We start from the raw sequence: 15,379 nt of genomic DNA, 5'->3' as shown, positions 1-15,379 counted from the left end.
AAATATGAACTTTTAAAACTTTAACTGTTTTCAGCAGGCAGCAATTCCTTCAAGTAATGAGTTTTACTGGTTTGGATTGAAGCAAGGTCATCTCGATTGCATAACTTTCCCTAAGGAAAGGTAGTTATGGATGTGACGAGGAGTAGATTTCTGACTTGGATCAAATCTCAATTGTAGTTTCTGATGGTTGGTATTCAGAGTTGGTTATAGGTGGTATTTAATGCCTGTACAGATGTCATAAATTAGAAAGGAATATATATAGGTATGTGTTTTATCATGTCACCTTTAGTGAGCTTATTTATTTGTCTTTACAGATTATTTTCCGAGCTACTATTCTAACAACAAATGCTACCGTTGCTGTTGATGATATCAGTATAACACAGGAATGTGGAGTTGTGAGTAAATCACTTTCAGATGTCAGCCAAGAAAGTGAAGGCAAGTACTGTGTTTTTCAATACATTTTCTTCAATGTTTGTTATGTGTAACTGTGATTTGACTGACAACTTTGAGATAACTTTAAGAAAGTAGATGATAATCTGAGGAAATAGTCCATATGTTGTAATCTCTAATAGATGCTAGTGTGTGACATGGGGTGAGAGTCTTCATAAGTAGTTTATGCTAGTTCTGTGACTTGAGCTGTGGTAGGAATTTCCAGGTATCACTTACTACATAGTACCTGCCCACATTCACACTTGGATGCAGAAACAGAAGTAAAGCATCTTGTAACTTCCACTGAAGAATAAATTCCACTGCATTATCTTTAGGGCAAGAAGGCTCTCCCATCTTTAGTGTCAAATACATAACATACAGTAACTGTCCACCAAATTTATCTGTATATTCACACTCTGTAATCTTGAAGTGCCAATGGATGGAAACATAGAATAGTGTATCCTCTATCAGACTGCTGCCTTTCTTCCTCCTGACTACTAATGATGTTTTTTAAAATTGCATGGATACATAAGCAGTCAGTGGTAATGATGGAGTCTCTATTATTGGAATAATTTAAAGGCATAATAGAAAAATTCCTTGCTGTGTCTTTAAGGCTTCTCTGATCCCTGCATAAAATCTGATTGATGGTAGCTAGGTATTTGAAGAAACATCAGTTATGCTTTAATTATTTTCCCTACAACTGTCCTATTTACCTATCAGTAACAAATATATTTTTAGAAGGGAGTGATTTAAAAAAAAATTAATGTCTGCATAACAATATGGATAGCTAAAAATGTTAAATGAAAAATATGAAAAGGTGAATGATATTCCTCTCACTTAACCTCTTTCCAGAAATCTCCTCAAGTATAACCAGTAGTCCTTGGCTTTTTGTTTTCCCTTTTATTGAAATCTGGGGTGTTTTCTAATGTGTAGGTTGAGATGCAAACTAGTGCTGGCGAAACATCAAACTTTCGGTTTCTTGAAATTTTCATTGTGAGTGAATGCAGAGAAACCACCACTACCGCAGAAAACTTTTGTGAAAGACCTAGCCCCTGACTGAGGGAAACAGCAGGTTGCTGTACACAGCGCCTCACCTCTGAACTGGATCCTGGCCATGGAAGTTTAATGTGCTATTGATGATTTTTCATACAAAAGCTTGAATGTTGTGGTGAATAATATGTAGTTCAAGAACCTCAGACATTATCTGCCGTATTTCTTACCAGCTGAGATGTAATCTAGCTCATTTTACGGTGATGTTGTTCCTCATGCTAAGCACATTACTACATTCAAAGATGTTAAAAAGCACTTCTTTCAATTTTATCTATATATATGCACTTACATATTCTTTCCTGATTTTTAAGGGCAAACAGAATTTGCAGATGCTAATTCTTCATCTTTTTACTGTCCACTGGGACTTTTTTCATGTGGGGATGGACAATGTATTTCATCTGACAGATGTTGTGATTTTACACCTGACTGTTCAAATAGCCACGATGAAGCCAACTGCCGTAAGTGAAAATTTACAAATCTAGGTTGTAACATGTGTTTTCCTATTTGACAGGTTTTCATGAGTGGCTTTTATGAGTTTTCAACACTTCATAAGTGTTATAATGTAAAGTAAAAGCTTTTGAGGAATAGTTACTTTATTTTGATTCTCCTCTGAGTTTTATTTCCTTTAATTTTCTGTAACATCTAGTTCTCTCTTAGCATTAAAACCATAAAAAAAGACCTTTGATTAATTATTTAGTGGAAAGTGTTGCTTAAAATAGAGTATTTTGTTTTATAACTCTCAAGATGTTCAATATCAGGTATGGTGCTATTATGAGTAAAACCTTAATCTGTAATATATTGGAAACTAAATCAGGAAGCCATTGGAAAATAAACTGAACAGAATTTGTGCACACATGCTCTCATCCATAAAAAAATTATGTTTAAAAAAAAGTGAGGGAAATATGTTGCATTTGTACAGACTTGGAAATGCTGTGGCACCTCTGTGTGAGATGACTCTTAAAAGGTAGATGTTCCTGTAGTTAGACTTGGGAAATGGTGAGATAGGAAACATGAAAAATGCAGTGGTCACAGACTCACGTCCAAATTGTATGTTTTGTACATGGTGAATAAAAGTATCTGTGCACAGACGTGGTCAAAGATATGATTTAGGCTGCGTCAACTTTTTCTGTTTGGATATACTGTGTCTGCTGACTGGGCTACATGCTTGGATTTTCTGTGCATAGAAGCTAACACGTGGAAAAGCAGAGGGTGGTGATGCATCTCAGAGTCCGGCTCCACTGTACAGTCAGAAGGGAGCTTGAAAATGTTTTGAAGCTACATATTAGAATTCCTGAAACTCTATTCATTCAATTACCTGCTCTGCATAAGAAATTGTGGTCATACTTTCTGTCTTTGAAAATGAGTCTCTTTTCACTGAATTGTCAACTATGCTATAAAAATTGTGATGCATTTTCAAAGGGAGTTGCCATGAGCAATAACTAGTACTGGGTGGTTGGTTTGTTTTTATTTCAGAGCATGGTGGTTTTTAGCATTCCCATAAATAACAGAAATATTGTAGACAAGACCCTTATTGTATTTTCTGACTGTGCTGTATTATATCACAAAGCATAAAAGCATCCTCACAGGTTTTAGTGCAATCCAAAATTCATGCTTATACTTGATAGTATTTATTAGGAAATTTGAGAGATGCTGTTGCTCAAATAAGCAAAAATCTATTTGGCTTTTAGCAGATAAAAGAAATAACTACAGCTTCTATTTGTAGTTATGTAATTTTACTACAGTTTTACTATCCAGTCTTTCTTGGCTAGAGCATTGATGTTCAATATTTTAGTTGTTTAGAAAGATTTGTATCCAAAATATAAAGAGCTTGAAAAACTGCGGTCTGTTTTACTAGGTAACTGTTTAGCTAAACCCAGAAATATTAAACATTCACTAGACAGAATAACTTTCCTCTTGATGGGGAAAAAATTCTGCTGTTACGACAGTATAGTTGAGTCTGGAAGGAATTTCTGAAGATCACACAGTTTAACCCTGCTGCTAAAAGTAGGGTCCACCAGACCAGAATGCCCTGGACTTTATGCATTTGGATTCTGAATAGCTCTGAAGATGGAGACTACACAGCTTCTCAGGACAACCTGTTTCAGTGTTTGACCACCCTCACAGTGGAATAACTGCTTATTAATTCTCATTTCACTGGGCACTGCTGAGAAGATTTTGTTTTACTTCTTTATTCCCTCCCTGCAAGTGTTACTCCTATTAAAACCCTTTTTACACTCTATTGCTTTTTGATTTGCTGCATTTTTTTGTAATTTTCTTCAAAATGTGCTTATACATTGTATGTATTGTTGGGTTATGATGGTCTGCATTGCTCTCCCATTATCCTTCTCAAAATCTTGTACTAGGATTTTGTTCTCTGACAAAATAATGCCATGTACAAATCAATAGTTTAATTACTAACATTTACATAAATTTAGTTGCATACAACATCAGTTACCACAGCTCTGAGATAGCAGTTAACTGGTAGCTTTTAATCAAGATAATGAAAATCTACTGTTTTCACTTTAAATATGATTATTTATGTTTCAAAATACCCTTCCTCTTAGCTATTTACCATGAGTTTCCATTTCAAAATTTGATCTAAAAGTAAAGATAAATGTCCAGTGAGGTGTTTAACCATTCCTAGATTATCATTAATCACAAACTTCTTTATAAGGCAACTGATTTTCTTGTTTCTCTGATTATATGACCAAAGAAATCCTTATTATACCCAAGTCTTCCTTACCCAAATGATACATTAACAATGACATGCTAAAGGTTAAACAATGGGACCATTATATTTATGGTGATCTTTGCTCTAAATATATCACTTACTTATAAATCGTTGTATTGTGGAGTTGGCTCAATGTGTTCTAGCAGTGCAGTTTGTAATGTAGGAAGCAGAATGTAGATATGCAAATGTCTCTGCAAGTATTTCAGCATGCTAGTGTGGTAGTATACAGCACTAGAATAGCTCTTATAATACTTCTCAAATGGCATTTCACTATCTTCACGTTTATGTAGTACACCATTACTTTCTACATTTTGTTATGCATATTTTTGCAATTGGATGCAAGTATTTGGTTTTTCTCAGTCACTTTTCCTAATTCTTAGCTTGGCTAAACACAGATGTTTTGTTGATTTCACCACCTACAACTACATTGTTCCTTTATTCAGTATTAATTTTTTTCCCCATGATGTTCCATTTGCTGATGATTGTGTGCTTCTTAATGTAAGTTTTTCCTCTGGGTATGAGAACCAGGCAAGGATATTACATAAGCTTAAAATAGATTTTGAAATATTTTTTATTTCAGTCTTTTCATCTTAAATTCCAGTAAGATGATTTCCTTAGATCTTAGGGTCCACCAAAACCAATGAGAAAGCAAGATCACCATGTAATTTTCTCATCTCTCGGCATCCATCCTTGGGTCATGTCCTGGACTGAAAAAAATAATTCAAATGTATTCAGGTTAGTTGAGAAAAGTAAAAAAAAGAAAAACAACCAAAAAAAACACACCACCACCAATCCCCCCCCCCCCCCAAAAAAAAAAAAAAACAAACCACAAAATGAAGCAAAACCAAAAAAAAAAAAAAACCCACAAAAAAAACCAAAGAAAAAACTCCAAACAAGCCCAAATAAAAAAAATTACCCGCATAAACAAAACTGCAAAAAAAAATACAACACACAAAAAAACCCTAAGAATAAAAAAAATATGTTTTCTCTTGAGTACTGCTAAAAGCTCATAGCTTTTCTTCTACAGCTGAAGAATTTCTTATGGTTATAAACTAGTACACATAACTTCCATGTATTAAAGCAACAGGAAAGTCTTTTTCAAGCTTCGGATTTACAGCAGTGGCCTAACATACCTATCTTATCATGTGTTTATGCTCTGGGATATTAATGTACAGTATATATAGGTCTGCACCCTATATATTTGTTGCAGTCTAAATGCTCACTTTTCCAACCTATGAATGATGATGATGAAGCAGGGAATAAGATCAGATCGGGGAAAGAGCAAGGGCATTTTACTGCCAGAGACCACACACACTTTCAGAATTTCTATAAGACTCAGAAGTCATAAATATAACTTCTCCAATTCTGTCTCCAAAGCTCTGTGTAAAATTTTGTGTAAATGTATATCTCATTTTATAGTTACTCCTGTATACTTTAGTTTCTCACAAATTATCCACTGTGACATCAAACATGGCATGAGCTTCAGTGGCAGAGAACACAGGGTAAATTGCCAGATGGCCTTAATAATGACCATCAGATCTTATTTTTTGTTTAGTTCAATAAAACCAGGAGCTTTCCCCTTCAGCTATATAGAAAAAGCATTTTAATGGACATAGAAAGCCAAGCACTTGACTGTTAGAGAATGCAAATATATAAATTTCTGTTATTTTGTTTCACCTGGACCTGGATATCCAGCAGCCTAAATCACCATGTTATCATGTTGTTTAAGAAATGTAATTTTTTTCAGATTTTACTGATATTTTTGAATGGAGAGATTCTGAGCTAATTTACTTTATTTCCCATATCAATACACTGTTAACACTCACATTAAGAACCTGAGAAGCATTTGCAAATGACAATATCAAATGAAAGGAGTTATTTCTGGAAAAATGTCAGATTTAATAAACCAGTGATTTTTTGGATTCTATTTCACTTAAAAATGATGTTATGAAACTGCATTTAGTTAGATGATTGCAGATCTGCCTCACTGTGCAGAATAGACTGCCGTCAAAATCAGAGTTGTATAGCGAAGATAATTTTAATATCATCATCTATTAAAATCAAACTGTAACAATTACATGTGACAGCATATTTGGGGGTTTTGGTGGGCAATATTTAGTTTAGGTGCAGGGTTGATTAGTATTTTCTGTGCACCCACAGGATTTTATTTCCCCCCTGTAAAAATCTCCATCTTTGCAAGTCATACATCTAAGTTAGTGATGGGAGATTGTCGTACAGTTACCTTGTAGATTCACAGTGAAATCACTAGCTTTATTTATAACAAAATCTTTTGCCTCCATATATTTTACCTGTCTTGTATGCAAAACTCTTCCTCATTTCACAAGAGATACACCGGTTTATGTACAAGTTGCAGATTCATGGATATTGAAGTGGATTTCCCTAACAGAATTAGCAGAAGAAAATATTCTGGAGCATTTTGTTTTGGTGGTTTGGTTTTGTTGTTTTGTGTTTGTTTGTTTTTCTGTTTTGTGTTTGTTTGTTTTTTTTTGTTGTTTGTGGTTTTTTTTGCGTGTTTTGTTTTTTATTGTTTTTTCTGTTGTGTTTTTTAGTTTGGTGGGGTTTTGTTTTCTTTTTTTTTTTCTCTGTAGTCATCTGTAACAGAGTACCCTATCTGTCTGTCTTTTTGGATTCAAACTATAATTTTGTATAGATGAGAAAATCATCCTGAAAATTTTTAGCATTCTATTTTTCACTCTAAATCTTTATGTGGAAGTAGTTTCTGTAGTTTCCTCCCCCCTTAAACTTTAACAGATTATATTTGGAAAGTGGGGGAGAAGGGAACCTTAACTGGGATTTTGTAAAGATCAAACTTCTTCAATCTTCAAAAAAGTGACTTATTTTTTGGTTTTGTTTTTGGTTGTTTTTTTTTTATTTTGTTTGTGTTTGTTTTGTTGTTTTTTTTTTTAAATTTACCACTTGGTAATAATTTTTTATTGTAGAAATTAGTCCAGTACATCTACAAGTTACAGTGTTACTTGAGTGTGTATGAATCATGAAATTAGCAAATGGGATGACAGATAAAACGCTTCTTAGTATGTTTGTGTTCCAAAGGGGTTTAAAATAATTTACTAGGACAAGTATGTCTGGAGTTAAGCTAGTCTCAGTTTCTAGATTTGAAGATTGTTTTCTTGATGACATACAGCTATAAGTTCCTAAATTCATCTTAAAATTACTGATTAATAACAAATATTAAAGTCTTGGCATATTAGAGACTTTAAGAACAGCTTTAAAGTGCAAGAAAACGTTATAGGATAGTAATGATGATGTTATGCATGTTTTGCTTAAACATAACATGCGCTGACACATAGAGATTTTTGGAGGATGTAGCGATTGATGAACTCTATACCCTTGCAGAAATGTTAATGTCTTAATCTGTTTTTACATACCATTTTCATCAAGACTTTTTCATAAATTCTTGTTAAGCATCATTCAACTTCCAGAAAAACTGCACATCTGATTTGTGAAGGTCTTTGGGTGAAGCTCCTCAAACCATAAAAGTATTTTGCTGAAGAACCCAATACCAGAAAGAAATCTATAGAGTTTTGTGGGAACAAATCATCTCAGAGAAAACTAAGTCTGCTGAAGATGTAAAGGTAGCTTTCAATAAGCATCAGTAAAACAAACTACCCTTAAATGGTATACTCATGGTCTCATTTTGGGGTGACACTGTGAATATAATATTTCTGTGATAGTGATGGTTCCTTCACGACTATTGAGCTTGTTAAAAAAAAAACACTAAAAGAGGCAGCAAAGTATATGGATACAAAAAGTATATGTTAGAAGTAAAAGGCATTAAAAAATAGCTGAAATAATGTCCAAAAAGAAAAGGGTGAAAAAGATGGAAATTTTTGGTGAATTAAATGTCAAAATACAGTAATGATAATTAAAATTTTAACTAGCAATAAATTCCTCAAATATGAGGAGAAGACCGCCTGGCAGAGTCCATAGGGCCACTTGCTGCAGAAAGAGAGCATGTAAGAAAATAAGAAATAGGAGAAAGACAGAAAATAAAGTCCTAAGAGAAAAGGCAGATTAGTTTGTGTGTGTTCACTGTAAAAGAAATTACAGAAGTAACCAAGCAACAGCCTTTCTTTCTGTATAATCTGTCTGAAACAGAAGTACCAGTGGAAAGTGTTATGGGGCAATTAGGTAATCGAAGTGTTATTAAGTATCAAGAGCCAAGTGCATTTCACCCTGTATTCCAGATGTTAAATACTTGGTTTAAGATTTAGTTGAAGGTTTCAGGTTTATTTTAGCTTGATATAATAACAATGCTTAAGTTAAATGTATAGTCTAGTGCATCCTTTCTTTTATCCTTTGTCTCTATTACAAATTACAGATGCAAGAAGTATGGGCTTAGACTTAACAATTGTGTCTTCTTTATTTGCCTCTTTTGGTGTAACCATCTGTGTCCAAGGTTTGTCATATTCTTTGTTACTGTTCCTCTGGGAATATGGCACATGTTCTTCAATGGAGCAAAAAGCAAATCAGAAATAGCTCTCCATATTCCCTTATCATTATGTTCTGTCAGTGGATTTTTCAGTCATTTCCATCATGCCAAGTCCTTGAATATTTGCAAATATTCTTGTCTTCATTTTATGCTACCAAAAATTCTTCCTTCTACTTTTTTTTGTCACAATTGATCTATATAGTTTTATCATTGACATTTCTTATGTATGCCTTATGTGTAGCAAACCTGTATTTTCTTTGATCCCTTAATTGTTAATTGGTCTTCCATGTTTGTGGAATGGATTTTTTTTTTGAGGCAGCATTAATAACTGAAGATTTCTGTTCACAGAATGTTATATTTTTAAGAGCCCTAACCAACAATACTAATATGTCTAGTTAATATTGTTTTTATTCTTTCTAACAAATTATATATGACTTAATGTGACACAGTTCTTAAAGAAGAGAAAAAAAAAAAACCAAAAGATTTCCATATTTTCCATGAATAAACTTTTATATAATTCTATTCTCCAAGAGACTTCATATGATTCTGAAATGTGCATTTCCTATACTGTAGTGATATGGCCACTGGAAATTGTAATGTTATAAAGATAATGGTGGAATTCTGACAGTTATGTCTGAATATTGTTGTGTGTATTTACTTAATTGTCACTTTTAAAATATTGAAATAATTTCTTAATGCTTTCTATAAAAAGGCCATATACTTGTGGGAGTCAAAAACATAATTTTGTGATTTAATGAGGATTTTGATTATTTTTTTTTAAGTGTGAAAGAGAAAAAACACGTTCATTTTAATATAATATATATTTCTTAACATTCATTTATGCATGACACTCTGTATTATACACATTTTTAAAAGTGTCACTGCTCTGTTAAATGAAGAATTGAAGAATGCTGTTGAATGTTTTCCAAATCTTTTTCACTTCAGTAGTTTGTGTTTCAGAGATTACCAATATCATAGTATCTCAGTAATGCCCAATATTTTACTTAATTCGCATTATAACTAGAGGAAGAGCTTTGTTATTATTAGTATACTTGCTGAGTTTCAGGAAAAAAGGGATTTGATTTCTGGCTCTAACACTGATTCCCCACAAGATCTTGCAGAAGGCTTTTTACAGCTTTGTGTGCTCTGTGTTCTCTTGCTCTGTAACCTGAGGATTGTGAAGTCTATTTTCAGCACCTCCTCAATTGCTTTGAGTGCTTTGGTTACAGTGCCTTTAGAGGGAAGGGCTTGTTTTACTGAATGCATTGCATATAATGATGGCTTGGTTGTTCTTGTGTGACTGCTGTTTTACCCAACTGTTATGAAACAAATACCTCATCTCTGATATGAGGCTATACTCTGCCTCCTCACATTCTTTCCTAGACTTCTTTCTAGAAGAAAGAAATACTGGCGACATACTGGAAATATTTTATGGCCTTTTTATACTACAAAGTTTGTTTAGTAACGTCATGTGCAGAGATAAAGTAAAATGTTTCCTTAATTTCAGCTGCTGTATGTGACTTTGAAAGAGAAAGCTGTGGCTGGATTGAAGCTGCAAGTGCAGATGGCTTTGACTGGGTAAGAAGTTCCAGTAGTGATCTTGCACCTGCTTTTCAGAAGCAAGCTCCGCTCCGGGATCACACATATGACAAGCCTGAAGGTAAGAAACAGAGAAGTTGAATAGATACATCTGCCCTTTAATCAGATTTTAAGCAGAGACCATGAATGCTTAAGATCTTTTAGAAACACTTTTTTGCTTCAGCCTGAAAATTTGTTTTCTCTTTTAATTTGATAGGTCATTTCATGTTCATTCTGAAAACCAGCAGCAGCATTTCACAAATAGCTCAGCTACGAAGCCCAAAGTTCAGACAAACTGGATCAAATTGCACATTGTCCTTTTGGTATGAAATAACTTAGATTTAAAATGTATGGATCGTCTCACATTGTTTCTCTTGGACTAAAACTGAGGTTATAGTTTACAATAGACACACCTTCCTCTGCAGTATTTATTTGGGTTTTTTTGTTAATCATACAGACTTCACCGAAAACATGCAGAAATAAGCTGAAGCACTTGGAGAACAGAATTGAAACATAGGGATGACTGTTGTCAGGCTTGGAGTACAATTATGTTAAAGGATTCTGTCTACATACACACAGACAAATACCACAAAAATGCTAATGTTTCTACTTCAGTCGATTTGAAAACATTGTGGAATTTTGTTCAAGGAAACCATCTAAAAATCTAGTAGCTCCTTGGTTTGCCTACAGTATTCAAACTGGATTGTACCATCTTTAAGCAGGAGCTCCAGTGCCAGAACTGGTGCTTTGCTTCCAATCCTTTGGTTATATACACAGATAGGGGAAAAAAAAAAGACTAAACAAAACACAAAACAATCAACTTTTAGTTACTGTCTTGTTTCCGTCCTTGTGCAATCTTGTCAAAGAGGGCCAGAAAAAGTTATGATGATTCATTTACTAAGGTCAAAAGTAGTGCTACTCTCTAAATAAATGTTTGGTCTGACTTTGATGATATTAAGTGCCGTTTTTCTTGGTGCTGTCAAATACATTTGCCGTAGGAAGAGGAAATGTCTTTTTATCAAAGACTCAAGACTTGAAATTGGAGTATAGGTCTGGAAATTACAAACTGTTGGTTCTGTCCCAATTTTGCTGTACAGTTGCTCACCTAAGTATTTATGATTTTTAATGCTTTGAGATGCTCCAGAAATGCTGTAAAATAAAAGATGTTAACTATAACACAGGTAGAATGTGCATTTTTGCATTCAGTAAGTGTCCTGTTTTTCCTTCTTGAAACTTTTCAATTGTATATTAAATTGAATTTATAAAACGTATGCAACCCGAGTGAGCAGTGTTCATTGCTTAATATGAAAGCAAATGTCTCTTCAGTTATGGGTTTTAATGAAGTGTGCTGTTTCTCTCATGATCTTCAGTTCTTGAAATGAGCCTTAGACTCATACAGCAGACTATGCTAGCATCATTCAGAAAGTGGGTTGAATTACATGTAGCTAGATTGAATTACATGAAGCTAGATAATAGGCACTGTGGAATGCCTATATTTCATAGAGCTATAGCAAAAAAAAAAAAAGATACTGGCCATTATACCTAATATGATCCATTCTCATTATTTTTCACCCTTTTTTTTTTTAAATCTTTTTAGGTATTACAATTATGGACATTCAGTTGGGGCAGCAGAGATGCAATTGCTTGTGGATGGACTGAAACAACCTACTGTCCTTTGGAGGGCATATTACAATGAGGGAGATCAATGGCTGAAGGAAGTCATTCAGCTTGGGCGCCTTCCACATCCTTTCCAATTCTCACTTGATAAAATCAGTCTAGGTTTTTATGACGGTGTCTCAGCTATTGATGATATTACATTTGAAAACTGTGCTCTTCCACCTCCAGCATTAAGTTGTGAAGGTCCTAATCATTTCTGGTGCAGAGACACAAAAGCATGTATTGACAGTTTACTGGTCTGCGATCTTGTGGATAACTGTGGGGATGCATCAGATGAAGACAGCTGTAGTAAGTAATTTCCATTACTTCTCACTTTATATCAAACCAAATTTTACTTTTCAAATTCATCCCTGAAGTAAAAAAGTTACAGCCTATCAATGTCACAGCCAGTGCTGATTCAACTGAATATAGGTATTGATGAAAAAGATTGAATTTAATTTTTTTTAACATAAATGCATATGATGTGTTATAACTGAGGGTAAATGTGGTTCAATCCCTTTTATCCAAACTAATCGTATTTCTTTAACTTTAATAAAACACTATCTCAGCTTAGGCTGGGATAGTGTTAATTTTCTACCTAGTAACTGGTGCAGTGCTGTGTTTTGGCTTTAGTGTGAGAACAATGCTGCTAACACAGAGGTATTTCAGTTGTTGCTAAGTAGCGCTTACCCTGATCAAGGGCTTTTCAGTCTCATGCTCTACCAGTCAGGAGGGGCACAAGAAGCTGGGAGGGAGCAGAGACAGGACACCTGACTCAAACTAGCCAAAGGGGTACCATACCACAGTATGTTATGTTTAGTATATAAACTGGGAGGAGTTGGTTGGGAATCCCCATTGCTGCTCAGAGATAGGCTGAGTACCAGTCTGGAGGTGGTGAGGAATTGTACTGTGCATGACTTGGGTTTTCTGAAATTTTATTTCACCTTTTATTTTTTTGGTTTTGGTTTTGTTTCCTGTTATTATCATTTTTAGAATTAGTATTATTGTTGTCATTATTTCTATTGTTATTCTTCTCCCCATCCCACTTGAGGGGTTGAGGGGGCCAGCTTGGGTTAAACCATGACAAACACACGCATACATTACAAGTTAAAAGAAAGGATTCACAGTGTGCCAGATGATTTTGCCTTTGATTCTACTGATGGAAATACAGTGGAAGATGTACATGGAGCAAGAGGAACGTATGTCCTATCTCTTTTTATGACCTATACTTTTTCTACCTAGAAAAAGTATCTGTACTGGAAGACACTAGCCATACCGGGCATAACTATCCCTTTTTAAAGAAAAAATTTCTAAATACTGAAGAACGATCTGGGTCGGTCACATTTTTGACATTCACCTTGTAGTGCGAAAAGGTGCTGTTGATGATTTTCTCCCCAAAGGATGCATTCATCAATTTTAAGAACTCAAGAACATTAACATAATACAAAATTGCCTAGCAGTTGCTTTATCATGTCCTGAGGTAACTAAATAATGCAAATCACAATGAGTTTGACAAACAGGGGACAACTTATGTGCTTGGGAGCATATGAGGCTGCACTGATATTTTCTGAATATCAACTTAACATTGATCTGAATTGAAAAGAAAGTGAAGGCTTTGCAGCCTATCTCATTTTTCCCACTTGTAAAATGTTTATCTTCTTCATAACCCATTTTGAGTTCTACAGTAAGAAAATAGAATATGACTTGCAGTTTTAAGCATCAAAAACTAACAGCTTAATTAACAGAAAGGCTATTGTGTCAGTTACTGTTTGTGAGGGGCAGATTTGAAGATGAAATGCCAGTTTTCCACCTCTGAGACACATTTTATTTTTTTAAATTAAAAGTAATTGAGCTAATCAATATATTTTGCCTTGGTGTCAAATAAAGTTATCATAATAAACTGTTACAAATGCCTCTTTTGAATTTTGCATTGATAAAGCTATCATGCTGCTATCACTGAGGATAATAATGATCTAAACCACAACCCATTTTAGGACTACTTCTGCTGTGCGAAAACGTATTAGATCAGTTATTGCACATACCTACAGGGCTGAATTGTGCAGTTTATTTACTCCAATTAACCTCAGTCTTAACTCCTTAACTACTTAACTGAGTAAAATTTCAGTTAAAAAACTTGGCATGCTGAAATTAAAAAAAAATACATAAATTTAATAGTATTTAGTAACAAAAATTTATTTACAGTTCTATTTATTCAATACATTTTTTTATGTAGTTTCCCAGATACGTATTGAAAAGGAGTTAAATAAGTAAAGATTTATTTTTCTTTGTGGTCCAGGGAAGTGCATGTTTAGTCTTCAGAGGGATTTTTTTTGCAAAAAGATATGTGATTTTCTCTGTATTAGACATTTTTGCAAGGAGAAAAATACATTAAATCACAATCACCTTTTGATACTGCTTTCACTTGACAGTCTGTTCTGTTTATGTTTCAGACCCTGACCTACAGTGTAACTTTGAAAATGGGCTGTGCAACTGGGAGCAGGATGTTGAGGATGACTTTGACTGGATCAGAATACAGGGTCCAACCCCCACAGTTAATACAGGCCCTTTAAAGGATCACACAACAGGGACAGTGCGGGGACACTACCTCTACATGGAGTCCTCTGATCCACACCGATTTAAAGATAAAGCAGTTTTGCTTAGTCCTCTCTTCAACCCTTCTGCCAATGGAACATGCATTTTTCGCTTTCATTATCATATGTTTGGAAAACAAGTTCACAAGCTGTCAGTCTTTCAGAGAACTGTGAGTAATACTGGTGGATGGCTGTTGTGGTACAAGTTTGGAAATCAAGGAAACAGATGGATCCGACAGACACTCTACATCAGCAGCTCTAAGCCATTCCAGGTATGATCCTTCTAGGTTGCAAAGTGCCTAATTGCTGAATGAAGTATATAACTGCTATAATAGCAATCTCGAAGCTATTTCTAGCTGTCTGATCAAATTTACTTTGACATATATTTTTAAGGCTTATTTTTATTTCCATTGAGTATGTCTGGTTTCTGTTTCAGGGTTTTTTTTTGGTGGGGAGGGCTTTTTTGTTTGTTTATTTTTCCCCCTAAAATACTTAATTTTAATGCTTTGAACAGGAACATATGGTATTTGAAGTAGATGTTATTTTTTTTTTTAAGCATTTGGTGAAACTACCTTATCTGAATCTGCTACAGAACAATTTGGCAAAAAATTGGATTCATTCATGAAAGAAGGACTGTTATAAGGAATATCCTCTTCTCTGCCTTATTTTTCCAGCATTGCAAGTTAATCTTTAAATGTATAATGTCACAAAAAATATCAGTTTGAAATGTTTGGGTGAAAGGCTAGGTCAAGGATCAAATATCATTTGGAAAAAGATACTGTAAGTTACAGCTACAAATCTAAACTTGTATATGTTATTTACCTTTCACTATGCATAATCTGTTTATTCTGGTTGGGTTAATGAACCTGCAGG

The 15,379-nt window shown here is 34.3% G+C and overlaps 1 protein-coding gene across 1 annotated transcript in view; it reads left to right on the top strand.

Moving 5' to 3' along the window:
• Positions 1 to 15,379, top strand: part of MALRD1 (MAM and LDL receptor class A domain containing 1) — a 246,978-nt gene that overhangs the window by 46,079 nt on the left and 185,520 nt on the right. The window contains exons 13-18 of the mRNA XM_061468304.1: positions 315 to 435; positions 1,791 to 1,937; positions 10,189 to 10,341; positions 10,477 to 10,582; positions 11,857 to 12,224; positions 14,366 to 14,778. Of these exons, the coding sequence (XP_061324288.1) occupies positions 315 to 435; positions 1,791 to 1,937; positions 10,189 to 10,341; positions 10,477 to 10,582; positions 11,857 to 12,224; positions 14,366 to 14,778 (1,308 nt within the window). The remainder of the gene's footprint in view (positions 1 to 314; positions 436 to 1,790; positions 1,938 to 10,188; positions 10,342 to 10,476; positions 10,583 to 11,856; positions 12,225 to 14,365; positions 14,779 to 15,379) is intronic.

Source organism: Pezoporus flaviventris, unplaced genomic scaffold (genome assembly GCF_033815535.1).
Source record: "Pezoporus flaviventris isolate CSIRO_AGI_PZ_B2104156 unplaced genomic scaffold, CSIRO_AGI_Pfla_v1 ptg000047l, whole genome shotgun sequence".
Lineage (NCBI taxonomy): Eukaryota > Metazoa > Chordata > Aves > Psittaciformes > Psittacidae > Pezoporus > Pezoporus flaviventris.
This window is presented reverse-complemented; position numbering and strand designations above follow the sequence as displayed.